The 19,437-nt window shown below is 44.4% G+C and overlaps 1 protein-coding gene and 1 long non-coding RNA gene across 5 annotated transcripts in view; one reads left to right on the top strand and one right to left on the bottom strand.

Moving 5' to 3' along the window:
* Exph5 (exophilin 5) overlaps positions 1-19,437 on the bottom strand; it is a 76,460-nt gene that overhangs the window by 18,556 nt on the left and 38,467 nt on the right. For 2 of the 4 annotated variants that reach the window (XM_017596030.3, XM_017596031.3), the window contains exons 1-2: positions 18,508-19,419; positions 7,322-7,370 (exon numbers count right to left, since the gene is read on the bottom strand). Coding sequence is in view for 1 of the 4 variants with exons in the window: in NM_001427285.1 (NP_001414214.1) it covers positions 7,322-7,370 (49 nt within the window). In the remaining 3 variants the exon portion in view is untranslated. Of the gene's footprint in view, positions 1-7,321; positions 7,371-18,507; positions 19,420-19,437 lie in introns of those variants that run through there. The other 2 variants (NM_001427285.1, XM_063265462.1) reach the window with 1 other exon arrangement.
* On the top strand, positions 2,803-6,479 carry LOC120094158 (uncharacterized). Its single transcript, XR_005488191.2, has 2 exons — positions 2,803-4,441; positions 4,934-6,479. It is a non-coding gene; the product is annotated as an uncharacterized LOC120094158 (long non-coding RNA).

Genomic DNA, 19,437 nt, shown 5'->3' with positions numbered 1-19,437 from the left:
ATTATTTTTATTTTTGCTCTGCTATTAGCTTTCTCTCTCCTTTCTATCTACCAAAGATCTCTCTCTTCTTTTTAAGGAAACAAAGGATTCAAAAACAGATGGTCAGGTCCTAGAGATGGCAAACTTCCAAAGGGAACAAAAAAGCAGTGCCTTCTTATTTGCATTGTGAAAATCAATATAATACACACTCTACAGGGGCTGATTAATGCCAAATTCTCCTGCTATAGTAATAGTTTCTCCTTCTGGACTTCTCTAAACCAGTTTTAAAAATTCATGTGTGGAAGTGGGAGTATGGGGTGTACCTGTTATGTGTGTGTGTGTGCAGATGTATGCACCCTGTGTGCATATACCAAAGTCAGAGGAGGATGTCTTTCTTGTCTTCCTCTATCACATACCACATTATTCTCTTGATAGGGTCTCTCACTGTACCTGAAGGTCATCATTTTCAAACTGGCTGGCTGGTAGGCTCCCATAATCCTTGTTTCCATCTCCCAGTGCTGGGTTGCAGGGATGTAATCTGGCTCCTTTTTTTAGTTTTTGGTTACTTGAGACAGGATTTCTCTGTGTAGCCCTGGCTATCCTGGAACTCCCTCTGTAGACTAGGCTAGCCTCAAACTCAGAGATCTGCCTGCCTCTGCCGCCTGAGTGCCACTACCACCTGTCTTTGTGAAAGGTAAAAGTTTTAAAGTTGCCCCCCTAGACACAAAATTTAGAGCAGAAAAAAAAAAAACAGGTTAGGCCCCAGAATTGTATGTTCCAAGAAGCCTCTTCTAGGGCTATAGAATGGATAATTACATTGGCCAGCTCAACAGCTTTTTCCCAGAAACTAGCTGACCATAAATCTTAGAGAACAATCTTGAGAAGCAGGAAACAACTTCTCCTAGGAACTAGCAGACCATGAAGTTAAACAATCTGAGAAGTAGGAGACAGCTTCTCCTAGGAAACAATCTTGGGGGACAGAGAGTTCTTCCTTGTGATTTTTCACTGTTATTCTACACACTTTCCAATGCGCCATCCCTGACCCCTCGGGTTGTGGTTTCTCCCTTTAAATACCTCTTCTCCCAGCCTCTTGGGGTCGAACTCCACTGCCCCTGCGTGGGATACGAGTCTCAACCCCAGTGCACTGGTTGCTATCGATAAACCTCATGTGATTACAACAAGGACGGTCTTGTGTGAGTTCTTGGGGGGTCGTGTCATCCCGAGACTTGAGAGAGGGTCTCCCCACTCTGGGGGTCTTTCATTTGTAAGCTGACTCTTATGTGGGAGCTGAAGATTTGAACTCAGGTCCTCATGCTTGCACAGCAAGTGTGCTTTCCCACTGAGCCATCTCCGTAGCCCAGCTCATACATCTGCTTTTGTTGTTGCTGTTTTGTTTACTCGTTTGCTACCAACATATTATATTTTAAAAATTACTCACTCATTTAAAAAGATATTATAGGGCTGGAGAGTGACTCGGTGGTTAGCAGCACTGGTTATTCCTTCAAAGACCTGGGTTCAATTCCCAACACCCACATGGCTGCTAATAACTGTCTTAAATTTCAGTTCCTGGAGATCCAACACCTTCTCATCTCTGTGGGTACATGTGGTGTACAGACATACATACAGGTAAAAACAATTAGACAGAAAACTATTTATTTGAGGATATGTGTATGTGGAAGTCAGAGGACAACTTGCTACCATGTGGGCTCCAGGGGTAAAACCGAGGTCTTTGGGTTTCGTGGCAGGTACCCTTGTTTTGTAAACCTCTCAACCATCTTGCTGCCTTCAGTTACTTTTAAAATGCCACACTTACATCTTTTCTCCTTATATTCTTAGAACAAATCTGTGGCCTAGTTAAGGATTTATCACCCACATTTTGGAGATAGAACCAAGTTTCAGATAAGTGTCATACTGATATCACATGAGTGGCATATAGCGATGGTGGCCATTCACACCCATCTGACCTGATCTCAAACCCTCATCTTTCCACCGGAACTTTGGCTAATGCATACATCTACAAGACAACCCATCTGGAAGAAGGAACTTTGCCTTAAACACGCCCTGCCCTTCTGTGAGGAGTGACACTTTGCATGTTAGTTTTTTTTTTTTTGTTTTTTTTTTTTTTTTGTCGGAGCTGAGGACCGAACCCAGGGCCTTGCGCTTGCTAGGCAAGCGCTCTACCACTGAGCTAAATCCCCAACCCCTGCATGTTAGTTATGATCTGACTTAAGACACCCCAAGACAGAAAATCACAGAGGAAAGGTTACAAGTAAAAATTGTAACATAACTGAGTTAATGAAAATGTTTTCCATTTTCAGGAGGCAGAAGCAGGCAGATCTCTGAGTTTGAGGCCAACCTTGTTTACAGAATGAGTTCTAGGACATCAGGAATGCACAGATAAATCCTGTCTTGAGGGGAAAAAAAAGAAGAACTGTTCTCTATTAGGACCCTGAAAAGACTGCTGGAGGGAGGTCAGCATAGTGGTTATTTATAAACGCTACATATGGGGACCTGACTCTTCCCAGGGATGTCTACCCTAGCAGTTCTCAACTTGAGGGTCGTGATCCCTTGGGATGGGTATCAAACATCAATAATATATTTTGCATATTAGATGGTTATATTATGATTCATAACAGTAGCAAAATTAGTTATGAAGTAGCAATGAAAATAATTTTGTGGTCGGGGGTCACCACAACATGAGGGTCTATATTAAAGGGTTGCAGCGTGGGTTGGGGATTTAGCTCAGTGGTAGAGCGCTTGCCTAGCAAGTGCAAGGCCCTGGGTTCAGTCCCCAGCTCCGAAAAAAAGAAAAAAGAAAAAAAAAGTGTTGCAGCGTTAGGAAGGTTGAGAACCACTGGTCTGCACGTCTCTGCCTGAATTACTTAACGTTCTTGTGCTGTAGTGACTTTGTTGGTGAAATGACACTAAGGACAATAGCAAAGCAGTACTTCCTGTCTGGGCTGCTGAGAAGATTGACTGACTTAAGAGCTGGGAGCCACTGAGAACAAGTTGGGCCTTAGCAAGGCCTCCCTGCCTACTGTTGCTGTTCTTTGGGGTTTTAGAGAATTTTCTGGAGAACATCTGAGACCCCATGAACTAGGCAGATGCCCAATAGGACACTGTATGAAACCGGAGTTTTCAGGTGCTGGCTTTCAGGAAGTGAACATAAAAGCCGCTGAATAAACAAGGCCTTTTAAACAACTCCAATGCCCTCTCCTGATACAGTCTGCAGTGTTGACATAACTAAACAAACACAGCTCCCGTCAGACGATGGAGGAGAGAACCTTCGAACATTTGAGAACTTCCTAAGGTGGCCAAACCTGCAGGGTGGCTGAGGGAGCGGGAACCCACGCTGCCTGATACGATCAAATGCCTTGGTAAAGTCAACAAATTACATTTTCAGGTGCTCCCAGATTTGTTCTGTGCCTGATCTCTGGCAGAAATCAAATTCAGCAATGTCTTCTGGGCCCTGTGGCTTAACATCACGTATTCATTTCTGCTTTCTGGTTCCGGACACACAGGCTATACCAGGCAGGGATAGGCAGAGAGAAATGAGAGATGCTATCTACTTGGTAAGTCCCACTTTGGAGGTGTGTCCCTCCTGACACAATGCTGGCTGTAGTAAGCTAAGTTCAGGGAAAGTAAGAGCAACTAGCTGGCCCAGATCAGATTTCTTTGTATTTTTTTCTCTTTCCTGAGATGGGATCTCATGTAGCTTGGTCTAGCCTTGAACTTGCTATAGCAGAGGCTGCTGTGAACTTCTGATCCTCCTATGTGATATAATTATAGGCATGTATCACCACACAGTGGGTTTGTCTGGTGCATGCATATACAAGTGTGTGTGTGAGTGTGTGTGTGTGTGTGAGAGAGAGAGAGAAAGAGAGAGAGAGAGGGTGTGTGTGTGTGTGTGTGTGTGAGAGAGAGAGAGCGTGTGTGTGTGTGAGAGAGAGAGAGAGAAAGAGAGAGAGGGTGTGTGTGTGTGAGAGAGAGAGAGAGAGCGTGTGTGTGTGTGTGTGAGTGTGTGTGTGTGTGTGAGAGAGAGTGTGTGTGAGTGTGAATGTGTGTGTGTGAGAGTGTGTGTGTGTGAGAGAGTGTGTGTGTGAGTGTGTGTGTGTGAGAGAGTGTGTGTGTGTGAGAGAGAGTGTGTGTGTGAGTGTGTGTGAGTGTGTGTGTGTGTGTGAGAGAGTGTGTGTGAGTGTGTGTGTGTGTGTGTGTGTGTGTGTGTGTGTGTGTGTGTGTGTGTTGAGATATGGTCTCATACAGTCCAGGCCTGCCTTGTTGAACTCAGGCAAGCACTCTAGCAACTGAGGGACATCTCTGTCCGTGAAGGGGGACTTTAACTTTAGATTCTTCTCTTGTCAGTGAACTGTTCTCAACTGGCGGCTCCATGTTCCACCAGGAACATCTGGCAATCTCTATCACAAATGAATGGAGGAGAGATCCTGGCATCCTTTAGGCAGAGGTGAGGCTGTTACAAGTCCTTCAGTATACTGGCCGCCATCCTCACAGAGCATGGTTCATATCCATGGTGGAGTCTGAGGACTCGGTGATCTCTTAAGTTTCCATCTAGCACCAAAAGCATTTGGGGTTTCTGAAATGATTCATTTCTTTAATCGTGCAGATGTTTAATTAGTGACTGTCATCTCTAGTCAGAGGAGGGTCATTCAATCATGCAGTAAACCTCACGCAAAATATTAACATCCTCCTGTATCATTCCTGACAGTTTAGTGATGGGAAACTCATCACCTCGGATTTGGCCAAGAATCCCTGTGGCATCAACACCAGCTCCCAGGCTGCCACACACAGCTCTGGCCTTAGGGGGATCTTTCCATTGTTTTTCTTCTGGTCACTGATGGGAGTGGGAGCCCCTCTCACAGGCTCACTGGCAAGTCCCTTACATGCTCACAGCTCATTCAAAATGGCAACCAGAGTGATTTTGTTTTTCTTTTTCAAGACAGGGTTTCTCTGTGTAACTTCCCACCGTGGAACTTGCTCTGTAGACTCGCAGATCTTCTCGTCTCTTCCTCCACTGTACCACCTCCAGGAGTACGCCACCGCTGCTGGTAGGAGTACCAAGGGAAAATATCTGCTGGTCCTCAGACTGGAGCACCAAACCCAAGAATGCCGTGTTACCCCCGCCACTTCATAATACAGGCGCCTGCATTGCTTTTTCTATGACGTTTGTGACTCCTTCACATCCCTAGACTCATAAGCAATGGAGACTGCTCGAACGCTACTCCAGGAAAATCAGGAGCACAGAGGCGTCTTGAACCCTGGCCTTGTCTTCTTAGGAAATGGAAACTGAGGCAGAGCGTGCACCACTTCAGTCATGGCTGAGGTGGAGTCACTCACTGCCCATAGCAGCGCACTGGGGTCTGTCACCAGGGTTGGCCAGTGGGGGAACTGACTTTGAGCTGTGGCGTTTCAGACATTTCAATCGTGGCTTTTCTACTTTGACCCTGGGATTCCCCAGTATGACGATGAGCATGCTTTTGAAATTCTCTGAACCTTACTTTTCTCCTCTTTAAAGTGGAGACAGTGATAGTATCTTAGTCCTTAGATGTTTTTAAATCTGGGTTATGAGATGAAATATGAGTGACACATATGGTGATTTATTGTTGGAGGACGGAAGTTATCGGTGCTGTGCCAAGCTGGGACTGAAGCATTTCGCGGTGAGAAAGAGATTCAGTGTTGTTATCTGTGTGTGTGTATTCAAGTATGTGCAGGTGTCTGTGTGTACATGGATACGGAGGACATTATGCCTTAGTCGCTGTCCACTTTTAAATTTTTTAGATAGATTCCGCCACCCTCTTAAGCTTGGTTCTCTTCCTGCTCTGGAACTTGTCAAGTAGACAAGGCTGGCTGGCCAGCGTGCCCCAGGGATCCACTCAGCTCTACCTCCATAGCCGTGGGATGACCAGTGCACACACCACATCTGGTTCTGAGTGAGCATGGGAGAACAAATGCTACAGTGACAACCCTGAGTGTCCCCAGCTGCTATCTGTTTGGGACAGGGTCTCTCTTGTTCACTCCCTTGTTGTTTCAGACTAGCTGACCCAGGAGTTTCTGAGTGAGCGGTTGATAATTGTCTTATCTTTGCCTCCTATCTCCCAGGAAGGGGTGTGCTGGGATCACAGCCATTCGTGGTTTTTGTGTTACACTGTCTGGCGTTTACCTGGGTTCTGGGGAATCCAAATTTAGGTTATCAGGCTTGAATGGCAAGTGCTTCATGCTTCACCTGTTAAGCCAACTCCCTGGCACCCAGGGTTTTTTTTTTTTTTTTTTTTTTTTTGTGAGTTCTGCAGATAACACTCATGTTCTTAGGCTTGGAAGACAAAAGCTGTATTGACAGAGCTCTCTCCGTAGCCCCAAATATTCAGTATATTTATCCAGAAAAAATATCATTACCTGGGAGATGAGTCCACTTTTTTACGCAGAGGACCTCTGCTGGGGTACATTCCTCACAACTCAATCCACACTTTTGGTAGGGAGTGGGCAAGCCAGTGCTCAGGCTACGGTAAAGCCAAAACTGCTTCTGCCCTCTTCCTACCCTCTCAGTGGCCCCCTCAAAAGCCTACCTTTTATTTACAAATCATAACCTATGTAGAAAGTTGTAGGCATACACAAAACAGACGACCTCAAAAAAAGCGGAAATAGAAAAGGTTTGATTCTCAACCTTGAAGACTATGGGAACATAGTCCTAAACAGTGGAAAACTGAAATTTTAACCTTTGGAACTGGAGAGATGGCTCAGTGGTTAAGAGCACCCAGGATGATCACCAGTGTCCCTCCCACCCCATGGTGGCTCTGGCTTCTGAGGGCACTGCTTGCAAGTGGTGCCCAGATAACCAGCTTGCAAATGCAGCAAAAACAAATATATGCATAAAGTAATTTAAATAAAAATAATGAAATTTCTGCTTTTGGTGAATGAGGGCCATGCGTGCTGAAGCTCTTTCTCCAGCCGCACATACCTCATACTTCAGTGGTTTCCACTTGAAATAAAAAGATGTCTTTACTCAGAAAAAATCCAGTTAAAATCCACTTGGTGGAAGTGTGGCTATGGCTGCCCCATGCCTCTTCCCCCATCACTGGGAGTGACAGTGACAGTGGCTGATAGCAGAGGTGCCAGCTTTAGTGTGGTGGGGATACAATGGCTACCTCTTCCTGCAGAGGCTAGACTATGAGCCTTTCTTTGCCAGAGCCAGCTGGAAATCTACGGTCCAGAGACCTTGGATGCTCTGGAAGAAGTCTGAACTTCTAATGTAAATCTGAAGAGGGGCCGCCAGGGCTAGTGACACAGATGGAAGGTGTTCGGAGTCCCCTGTGGTCCTCCAGCTACTTACCGCGGCTGTTCCCCTCACAGATGCTGGAGGTCTTACATGCTCATCGCACCTGCAGAGAGAAGTTGAAATCATTTCTTTGAAGAGGCTGATGGCACATTGGCACATTTACCATTTACATAGCCAATAGCACGTTTACCGTTACATGACAATATCAAGAAGAATGAGATGTATTTCTAATGCTCCACAGGAGGACGCCTCTTGGTTAGTGTATCACCGAGCAACGTTTCAGGAAAACTTTCCTGCAACTGTTTAGAACTGGTATTAATATTTTTGCCACCCAAGTGGATTTGCATTTGAGCACGACGTTTATTGTGTGGCTGGCACTGCTCTCACGCAGATACCCCCACACCTTCGAGGCAGAGATCACGGGTGTTCCCATTTCACAGATGGTAAAGTAAAGTACAGGAAAGTTGGGAAGCACAGCTCAAGAAGCAGTGAGCATGAAGAGCAGAAACTGGGTAAGGGGCTGCCTGAATTATCCTTATCCTTAACCAGCAGAGAGCACTGGCTTTCTCTGTAAATGGAAACATTTCTGTGTCTTGGTATTTACATTTTAAAGAACAATTACATCAGGGCCAGAATTAATTAAATTTATAAGAACCATTTAAAAAACAACCCTCAGCAACATTGCTTCTGGGTGCTTTTGTTCATAAAGACCCCAGTTTGGGGTGACATTATTCAGAGGTGAGCAAGTGTGTTCTCACTGTTTATACAGCTCTTCTCAGTTCCACAATAAGGAGAACACTTTACCATTTCTAAGTCCAAAGTTGAGATGTGGCTGGCGACATGGTTTATCAGGCAAAGGAACCTGTCACCCATCCTGCCAACTGGAGCTGGATCCTGAGAGCCTACATGGTGGGAAGAGAGAACCAGCTCCTGCAAATCGTGCTCTGACCTCTGTACATACACTGTGGTATGCGTGTACCCCAACATTTACACAGAATAAATAAGCACAAAAATAAAAAGGCGTAGATGTCAGCTCATCCATCTATAATCCTATGCCAATGTGTCCTCTTCCGGATCCTAATTCAGGGTTTGTAGACTTGTAATGAGTCACAGCTCTTTGTGAAAGCAGGCTACCTCCTCCACATAGCAGCAGTGTGGGGATCAAGAGCTACACAAGTTGGGACTGAGGACTGGAGCAGTCAAGAGTGGCAACGGCTGTCCTTCATCTATATGGTTCATGAAAGTTGACCCTAAAAGCTGAGAGAGTTTATAGTCTAAAGATATCCATAGCTGTTTTATAGTTGATCTCAAACAGAAATTTCGAACAGAAATTGAATTAAGTCATGGATAGTTTTTCATGCTATCCTTAAATATTAGTCCTACTGATAACACTCTGCATGTTAAACACAAGTCAGGATTGCTTACTTGTCAGAATTACTTGACTCTCAGGGGTCCTGGGAGAAGGGGTGTTTGAGAGCAGCAAAACAAACAACTTGAATTCAAATGGTGGGTGCAAGCTGATGGCCTGTGCTCTGCTCAAGATGGCTTCCTAGACAGCTCTTTGTAGATAGCTCTTGGCTCTGTAGTCTGCTCAAGACAGCTTTCTGCTCAATACAGCCCTCTCTTGCTAGAAAAAAAAATTCAAAAAAGCTCTCTGGATAGCTCATGGATTTTCTGACCAGAAAAACTGCTATGAAAAAAATCTTGGATTTTCTAGAAAAAGAATTCTAAAAGAGCTGTGTTAACTCTTAATTCTTGGGATTTCCAACCAAGGACAGAAATCCTGTTAGAAAAAAAATTCACTGGCTGTGTTTGCTCTCCAGAGATCTCCAGACAGCTCAGCTCTCCTAAAAGTAGAACAGCTATCACTCTCTGCTAGTTCATCTCAAGCAGACCAAAAGTCCAGGTTCCTTCTTGACCACCCCACAAATCAGCATTCCATGATCTTAGGCCCCTGACTCTTAGTATTTGGATATCAAGTGTTTTCCCCCCCTTTTTTTAACATTGCAAATGAATTCAGTGATTTGCCTGCTTTTGTAAACTTAGCTGGGTGGGATGCTGTCCTGAGATTACCATTCCAACCATGTAGGGATCTAAATGTACTTTCTCAGGGTGACCTTGGACTCAGGAACCGGTTTCCCTGTATCTTGCTGACAAGCTGGTTCACAGTGCAGCTGCCTCTGTTCTTTTAGATCTATGAAGCCCCTCATATAATTCATGTTGCATTGTTACATTTTGCACAGCTGAGAAATTATATATTTTGAGTTCAGGTTTTCAGAGCCTTGAGGGCTGTCCTGAAGGTCTCAGCATTTACCATTTTGCTGAGACATTAGATACTCCTTCACCTCCCAAACTCATTCTGTTTCTGATTATCATGGAGTCATTAACCTTGGCAGAGAGGACTCTCCCCAATAACCTTGGCGGGGAGAATATTTCCTGAAGGAAGAACATGAAGATATATATATATTATAAACAAGCCTTACATCCACAGCAACCATGGACACTCATGGAGCCCCATGCCCTGCTGGCTCTTTTCCTGCTCCAGTGGTGGGAGCCATGCCATACTGTCCCTGCCATGGCCAAGTCGGACTGGCAAAATGTGAGGATTTTTGGATTAGGGGTGTATGCATTGTTTAATTTATTCACTTGGCCTTGTGAGTCAGTCTTGCTATGCAGCTCCATCTAGCCTGAACTCATTGTGAAAATCGGCCAGGCCTTGAACCTGCCACAATCCTGCCTCCACCTCCCAAGATTACAGGAGTGTGTTAGGTCTCCCCACGTTTATTCTTCCTCTGTCTACACTTGTTGAAGCTGTGTTCCTCCTACGAACTGTGCACACAAACCAGTATTGTTTTGAAATCTTTGAAGAAAACAAATACGACTGAGACGGAGTGCTGTTAACCAAAGGGATCATAGAGAGCTGAGATCCCACTTTAGCCTTGAAAAGGAAAATAAGAGTGGTGAGTAAGTGCGTCAACAGTATGGAGTAGAAATGAGTGCAGCAGGGGGAAGGTGGCAGAGAACTGTCATGGAGGTGAAAGGGCAGGGTGAGCCAAAGCTGGGAGCATGGTGTACGCCTGCACTCCTAGCCTTCAGGAGGAAGTGGAGGATCACGCACACTAGAGGCCAGACTGATCTACATAGCAAGGTCCAGGTCAGCCAGGCCTGGGTAGTGAAACCCTGACTTGCAAGCAAGCAAACAAGCAAACAATAAAGGGCTGGAAAGATGCTAACAGGAGCACTGGTGCTCTTCAGAGGACCCAGGTTCGGTTCCCAGTACCCACATGGTGGCTCACAACTATTAGTCAGGAGATCTAGCACCTTCTTCTGGCCTCCATGGCACCAGGCACACACATGGTGCACAAACATATATGAAGGCAGAGTACCCATAAATACATAAAATAAATAAATAAACTTAAAAATAAATAACAAATGAATGAATGAATGAATGAATGAATGCCCTACTCCCAAAACAAAGGCTTAGAAATAGGAATGTTACCAGGTTGGGTGGAGACTGGCAAGCAATTCGGTTAGCCTTGAGCCAAGGGAACAAGTCAGGTTGTGTCAGTTCTTTTTATAACTCTATTGGTTACAGCCCTCACTACATCCCAACAGCTAAGCTGTCACTACCTCACCTGGTCTCCTATCTGGTTTAGAGTCAGTGCAACCAGGGCAGCATGCTGAGAAGGCTGAATAAGTGGGGAAGAGGGCTGAAGGGACAGAGGGTGTCTGTATCACAGACCCATCAAGTACAGGTGTACAGAGTAGGATACATAGTCGCCTGGCATGCTCAGCTGTGCCCGATACCATTCACTTTGTAAGAGGGGAACTTCCAGCTGCCTGGAGGCCCACATCTCTGCACCTACTGCAGGCCCCTCAGGCCTTTCACAAGCACCATCAATGTCATGAAGGATATGTTGGAAAAAGCCCTCTAGCCTTGGCAAGAATAGCTCATCTTCTGCATTTATTGCCAAGTCCCTGATGATGTAATTGCTGAGAAATCTCACCCAAATACTCTCCTTCCTCCCATTTCAACCATCCTGCCTGATATCCACCTTCTCTCTTCTGGAATCCCCTCCACCCTTCATGCCAACAACAGAGAGATCTTTGTAAGATTCAAATTCTATCACTGTGACCCTTGTCTAAAAATTCCTGAAAGGAATTGTTCAGAATCTCAACATGATACAAAGCTTTTCTTTAAAAGAATATTTTTGTTATTACATTTATATATTTAGTTATTTAGTTAGTGTATGTTCAAGCACATCTACACATGTGTACATGTAGAGGTCAAAGGACAATTAGCAGTTGTTTGTCCTCTTTCCATCACATGGGTCCTGGGGATCACACTTGGGTCATCAGGTTTGGTGGCAAGTGTCCTTACCTGTTGAAACACCTCACTAGCCCAGGGCTCTTCCTTTACCTGGTGAACCTCTTAAGCACCTCACCCACCCAACCTTATCTTTCAGCTCTCCTAGGCATCTCTGAACCTGTCAACTTAATTCCACCTCAATTATTCTCGCCTTTCCACACCTTTGCAGATGCCATTCTGAAATACCCATGCAAAAGGAAGGGCAGGACTCAAGAATACAAGAATATTCTTTTCTAACCCTTTGACCCCTGAGAAGATTCATCTATGGGCTCACAGGCAGTCCGGAGCCCAAAGGTTAACCATGGACTTCTTGTCTCTCCAGCCTGGTCACAAACCCCATTGACTCAAGCTCAGGATTCTCTCTGGAATCATCTACCCGCACTCACTATACCCTTTCAGTGCAGTAGCCCTTCACTGCCCTGGTGTCTCCAAGCTTGCTCCAAACTATCCTCTGTACCTAAGCTTGAGTGGTCAGGACAGACTGAACTGTGCCCTCTTCCCTTTCCAGTGAAAGATGTGGTTAATTCCTGCATTTGTGAAGCCCTATACGACCTAGTCTCTACGTGCTGTGTGGTGTCACACCCTACTTCCTTATGTCCCTTCAGTCAGAGGAAATTTGACAGACACCTGAGCTTCTGCACATACCATTCTTTGCCTGAAGCATTTTTCCACCATTCCTGGGCCTGGACAGTTGTCTTACACTCTAAGGATCATGTAGCTATCACTCACTCCAGAAGACTGAACCAGACTTTCTCTAGAAAGGTGTCTCCCTGTCTCCCAGATGTGGAGTTTAACCACACCATATAGGTCTTCTCCACTGTGGCCACTCTTCTTGGCCTCTGACTTTGTCTTGATCTCACAGAAATGAAGCGTGTGAAGGTGAGCACTGCCAGTGTTGGTCTTGTGTAGTCTGGTTAGGTAAATGAATGAAGGGGGTCATTCCACTTCACATACTCACTCTTCCTCCGCTGTCCAACTCCGTTCACCTAGCTCCCCAAGGCAGAATAGAAGAAACACCACCTTCACTTCTTCTTCCTCACCCAACACACCCAACTGCTATGGTGTCATGATTCCACTCAAACCTGTATAGAGCTGTTCGTTTTCACATTCGCCATCCCAGGAATGTAGAGACTTCTTTTTGTTGTGACCAATACCCAGCAGAAAGACACTTAAGGGTTTATTGGCTCATGGTTAAAGAGACACCCTGGGGTTTGTCTCCTAGATGATTCTAAATCCAGTCAAGTTGGTAACTAAGATTATATATTATAAATCTCCTTCTCCTTTGGTCTTTTTTCACTCTCATTTTTATTTTGTTTTGCTTTTTAGAGACAAAGGTCTTAAGTAGCCCAAGCTGGTCACACATTCACTGTGATGGTTTGTATATGCTTGGCCCGGGGAATGGCACTATTAGGAAGTGTAGCCTTGTTGGAGTAGGTGTGTCACTGTGGGTATTGGCTTTAGACCCTCTTTCTAGCTGCCTGGAAGACAGTTTTCTAGCAGCCTTTAGATGAAGATGTAGAACTCTCAGCTCTCCCAGCACCATGCCTGCCTGGGTGCTGCCATGCTCCTACCTTGATGATAATGTACTGAACCTCTGAACCTGTAAGCTGGCCCCAATTAAATGTTATCCTTATAGGAGTTGCCATAGTCATGGTGTCTCTTCACAGTAATGGAAACCCTAACTAAAACACTCACTATGCAGCTGAGGCTAAACTGAAAGGGGATTAGAGGTATGTACCACCATGCCAGCATTCCTGCTACTGATTCTAATCTAATCTTTCTCCTATTTTTGTTTTTTTCTCCTTTTTTCTGGCTACCCACATCCTTGCTTGGTACAGCCTCTGGTCTTTTAGTCACCTAACTTGGTCCTCTTCCTCCAGGAAGCTTCCTGGATCCTCTAGTTTATGTTAAGAACTTCTTCTCTTTGTTCCCTTGGAGGGAAGATCCTTGGTCATCAGATGCTCACCATGTGATACATCCTAGGTATCTGCTGTTACCTAGGTTACTGCTAGGCCGTATGAGATCCCTGTGTGAATTCAAAGGGACACAACTTCCTTAAGACCCTTGACTGTTATTTGCTGGAAGCCGAAATAAAGAACAGATTCAGTGGTGTATGCCTTTAATCTTTGCACTCAGGAGTCAAAGGCGGGTAGATTTCTGAGTGTGAAGCCAGCCTGGTCTACAGAGTGAGTTTCAGGACAGCCAGGGAGGGCTACACAGCTACATAGAGAAACCCTGTCTGGAAAACCATACCAAACCAAGCAAGCAAAAACCAAAACAAACAAAAGCAAAAACAAAGGAACAAAACCAAACAGTTCTGAGGTCTGGGCCAATCAGATTACAGAGTCCTCCTGGAGAAGACTTGGCGTTAAGTCCACACTTTTCCTCAATGCACTGTCTGACCCTGGCTGGGACTTTGTTAGAAGCTTGACAGTACACAAAAGTAAAGCTATCTATTACCTGTTCTCACCCTTGACGGGAATTGTTACGGCCATTAGCTTTCTCTGAAGGAGCTACAGGGTTTCCCAATTATCCTGGAGAAATAAAAAATAAAGTTCCCTGTTCCCAGCCTTGCGCCACCTAAATCAGATTCCAAAGCCAGGATCTGACCTTCTCTTTGTGTAAAACTGTTCGTGCGACATAGACTTCATAATCAGATCAACTGGAAGCCACTGGCTGCCCAGTTTGACACTGAGACTCTCCCCACAACTTGCTTCTTCCAACTGCTCATCTTTTTGCACCACACCTACCGCCACAGAGGGAGCCCAGCCTAAGGCGGAGATGTGTCCTTTACTCTGAGTCCTCTGCTAAGGGACTTAGAGTCTTCTATTCCAGCTCAGACTTTTCAACTAGAAAATGGGGAGGGGAAGAAGGGAAGAGGGGGTAAGAGGCACAGGGAATATAAATTCAGGGAAAATACAATTGTGCCTTTTAACTTTCCAAAGTAGTGTTTGACTTTTCTGCTTACGTAAGAGAGTTTGCAGCTGAACGGCCCAAACTGTGTACGCCCTATGGATCAGGCAAATTTGGGCATGTCTGAGAAGTGGTTAGGTGGATCCACTAAGGCTCCTCACCTCTGAAGGGAATTAAATCATCCTTAAGGAACAGAAGAGTGGGCTTCAATTCTCATCCCAAAGTCACAGTTATCAGTCCACGTGTAACCATGCTGGGTGTAGTCACCAGTATGTCATACGCTATGGGAATTCGCTAAGGAAAGGAGGCTTTAACTGTACACATTATTCACGAGCTTTGCAAACATGTTCCCCTGTGTTTCCATTTGGGGACTACCACAGAAAAAGAGCAATGGAAAAAAAAACCCAACGTTTCTGAAATTGCCAAAACCAGGAGGAGCATATGGCTGTGGCTTTCAGATGGTGGGTGGACGAGGGTTGGTGGCTCCCTGAAGGCGTGACTTCCTGGTGGAGCATGCTGGAACATATTGCCTCATCATGGTAATGAGGGAGTCATTTCTGTAACTGGGAATCTGGACCAAGAAAGGAATAGCTAAGGATGCTATTCTGAAGGCCAGAGCGCCCAGGGTGTATACCACAGACACTTACTAAACTCTATGGAGGGAGCCCGTGGGCCAGCAGAGGCCCTGAAACTGTGGTGTGGGCTGAGCACCACAGGTCCTATACAATGGCTACCTTAAAACATGACCTGGGAAACCCCACCTACAGGAAAGTGTTGACAAGAGCTGCATGCATTACATTAGACTGTCTTGAGTATACTGGATAGCAATAAATAAAAGGTACACATGTGTTTCTTTCTTCCTGAGGGTTTGGGTCAGCTCAATCCTTTCCAAGTAACATGAAAGTCATAATGGGAGATCTGGGGCAGTGAGTTTTGGAGGAAGAGGCATGTCTGAGGCAGAAATGGAAACTGTGTTGACTTTTTATAATGTATGAGATCACTGTGTTCTCATGGATTTTTTTTTTAAATTTGGTTCACTGAAAGAAATAAACCAAAACTTCATGATTCCACGCGCGTACTGCCAGGCCTGGCTGCTCACATCTGGAACCTCAGTACTGAGGAGGCTCAGGTAGTAAGATTGCAATGGATTCCAGGTCAGACTGGGCCACAGTGTGCAACTCACTCTCAACAAAGCAAAACAAGAAAAGACAATATATACTACCACCATGACCAACACCCCATACACTGTAGTTTCTTTTATCCTTGTGTGGGGGATACATTCTAAGATCCCTTGTGGCTATTGGAAACCACAGATGGTACAAAACCCTTTAGCTACCTTATTTTTCTTGTACATAAATACCTATGCCTGATTCATATGCTATGCATATGAAGGAATAGATACCACTAATGAATAATAACAAACTTGGACAGCCACGCTATACTTTAGTAAGAGTTACATGAATCTAGATTTCTCTCTTTCAAGGCTTCTCGCCATATCCTGCTGTAGTTTTGGATCAGGGTTGAGAATCGGGAGGGAGACTATTCTAATTTTATTGGTTGGGCCTTAAAGTAAAACAAGGATATCTTGCTAAACTATGAAATCCCCTCCCTGTTTTATTTTCTGAGAAGATTTGTTTACTCCCCAATGTGTCATTTCTGAGGGAAAGCCAAAGCACAGAGCTGAGCATGATGGGATACATTTTATAATCGCAGAACCCAGGAGGCTGAAGAATTGGGAGTGTATGGTCAGTTTGGGCTACATAGTGAATTTGAGACTAACCTGGTCTCTACAAAAAGATCTCATCTCAAAACCAGAACAAAACAAACAAATACCCAGAGCTTTTTTTTTTTTTTTTGGAGCTGAGAACCGAACCCAGGGCCTTGTGCTTACTAGGCAAGCGCTCTACCATTGAGCTAAATCCCCAAGCCCCCAGAGCTTAAAAGAAGAAAATAATCCCGGAGTGGTGACATACACATTTAATCTCAGCATTTAGAAGCAGGAAGATCTCTTTGAGTTTGAGGCTAGCCTGATCTACATAACAAATTCTAGGACATCAGGACTACATAGAGAGACCATGCTTCAAAAATCAAACCAAGGAGAGGAGAGGGAGGATGAAAAGGAGGAGGAGGAAGAGGAAGAGGAGGAGAAAACAGAGGAGAAGAATTTATCAAGAGTCTCATCTTTTGCATATAAAGTTTGGTGTTTTATTTTTGCCTTTGTCTGACCTGGTTACTTTTCCTCCAAACACTGCTCTGGAAAGTGAAGTCAAGATGCGCTATTCTGGACTATCTGCCAGAGGCGTGAACACTTCTGTATTATTCATGCTTATCTTATGGCCATATGAATAACTACCATGTTGGCTTTTGGGCCTGATATTCAAATATCTGTTACAATAACCACAAATAAGATTTGATAAAGGAAAAGGTGAAAATAAATAAACTGAAAACTACACTGATTTAAAAATTAACATTGTAGCAAAAACTATACTAGAAGGAATTAAAATGATTCGTTAAAGTGGGATTTTTTTTTTTTTTAAGTTGCTTTGCTGACTTACTCTCCAGGGCACCAAGTATGACAGTCAAGCCCTTGCAAGCCCGTGATGGCTTGAGAAAGTAGGAACCTAAAAGTGCTCTGTGCTGGGTAACTAACTGCCTTCCCAGATCTGTCAGTCCCTCCCCAGAGCTCAGACAAGAAACAGCTTCTGTGTTAGAACGTGTTTTAAACGTGTTTTGTATTTTAAAGATCAGAACTGTTAAAGTTAAAGGCTACATGGGATTAGAGAGGCCATGAACTCTTATTAGCTGTCTGGTATGACACTTCCCACTCCCAACATAAAAAATGTTTGTTCCCTCACATTTAGATTTCTATCCAAACATTGAGGTCAAGTTCAAATTTAAAAATAAAATAGCTTACTCATTTTGCATGATCCTGTGAGACCTTGTAGGAATAAACACTAGTGTATATCCTTCACTATATTCTGACCTGCTAGAACAAATATTTGTCAAGGTAGAGACAGGAGAAGAATCAGTGTGAGCTAACCTGGGCTACCTGAGTTCCAGGACAGCCTAGGTTACAGTATATATCCTTGTCTCAAAAAAAAAAAAAAAGCAAGTAAATAAATAAAAGACATCATGCTTAATGATCTTGTTAAGACAAATATTAAATATTATCATTTAAAGTTTGAAAATGAGATGTACTTGGGGTTGCTAAAATGGTTTGTTGGGTAAAAGTGCTTGTTGCCAAGGCTGCTGACAGAGTTTGATCCTCATCCCACACAGTAGGACAGATCTAGTTCCTGGAAGTTGTCCACTGACCGTCACCACATGCACGCCATGGTGCATGCATGCCGTCTCTCTGTCTTTCTCTCTTTCTTATATGGACAGCGATAGAAAAATGACTGTTTTTAAAAGAAAGATGTATTTAAAGCTGGCGATGTCTGGGCAGCACTGAAGTAATGACGTTGGCTGCGTATCTCAGGCTGTGTTCTGTCTCCCTGTCAGTTGCCTTACGAGTTTGGTATCTGAGAAGGACATCTGCCTAACAGAATTTGCAAGTTTTCTGTTTGCCCTCTGGCCAAAGCACATACCAAGAATGAAGATCCCAGATCTTTAGATCTTTTCTAGTTGTTGATCAACTCTTGCAGTCAGAGCTTGGAAAAAAAAAAAAAAAAAACCAAAAAAACTGCCTATGGAGTAAACACGTTTTTCCCACTTTCTCCGGTTTCCTAAACCATCTCCTTCTGCTCTATGAAACTCTCCCTTTAAAAAAAATACAGTTCCCTAAGATACAAATCACAGTGAAATCCTTTATCTCCCATCTGCTGGCAATCAACTTCTCATTTTCTTCAAAAGAATGCTTCCTAGCAACCACGAAGTATTTTTTCAGTTTTAAATCTTCCAAACAACAGAATTACTATTGCCCCAAATGTTTTGTTTTGCTTTTTAAAAAGCCACTCACCGACGAAGAGTATCCCTGGCAGGGTCTGGTAAGTTTAGTCCCACAGATCTACATTTTGCTCAGCTCTTTCCATCAGGTGAAAGCCGAAAGGAAACCGTCCAGGCGCTCGCGGAGCTCTGGTGAAGTCCCAGAGCCTCGTCACAGCCCCAGCAGCTGCTTGCTGCAGCTTGTTTTTCAGGGACAGTGACCTCCAACACCTTTGATTTAGCGCCGCAACTCAATCTTAATGGTTCGCCAGAGAGGGAACACATCACGTGCCAAGCCAACACCTTAAGAGGGTGGGAAGCTTCGCAACCAGAAAAACATGCGGAAAATACTCAGGAGTCAGCTCAGCCGCCGCTCATTTGTCACAAAACAACACAATGACATTCGGAGTGGAGGGGGACCAATTTCTGCAGCCCTTCAACCAGAACGTCCCCACCGATGCCTGCGGCCCCTCCCTCTCCTTAGATGGAAATTCTGGGCAACCACTCAAGAACAGTGGCACTAGCATTTCTGAAATTCAGATTCATTTTCCTTTCTGTTCGGGAGTTGATTTTTCTCCCTTCGTTTACTCACCTGACACTTATTTTCTTCTCATCTTTCTACATCAGGTCTACTTATGGACAAAATCACAGTCACTGAAAAGCAGTGATTTAAATTTAAATTCCTAGCCAAGGCACAGACTCTGCTCCAGGCTCAGCAGAACAACTGTCAATAACTCTTTCCCAACCTTTAACCCGTGATTCTCCAGGTTCACCATGAGGGGTGTTAGCAGTTGCTTAAAAGTTGACCTTCAGCTGAGCCAAGTTTCACAGTCTCTAAGAAATGTCCCCAAGTGTTTGGGACTACCCAGGCTTCAGTTCTAAGAACAAACATTGAACATTCTGAACACCAAACAGGCTATTCGCTGCAGTACTAGAAAACCTAGGAAGCTGTCACATGACCTGA

The sequence above is a fragment of the Rattus norvegicus genome, chromosome 8 (assembly GCF_036323735.1).
Source record: "Rattus norvegicus strain BN/NHsdMcwi chromosome 8, GRCr8, whole genome shotgun sequence".
Classification (NCBI taxonomy): domain Eukaryota; kingdom Metazoa; phylum Chordata; class Mammalia; order Rodentia; family Muridae; genus Rattus; species Rattus norvegicus.
This window is presented reverse-complemented; position numbering and strand designations above follow the sequence as displayed.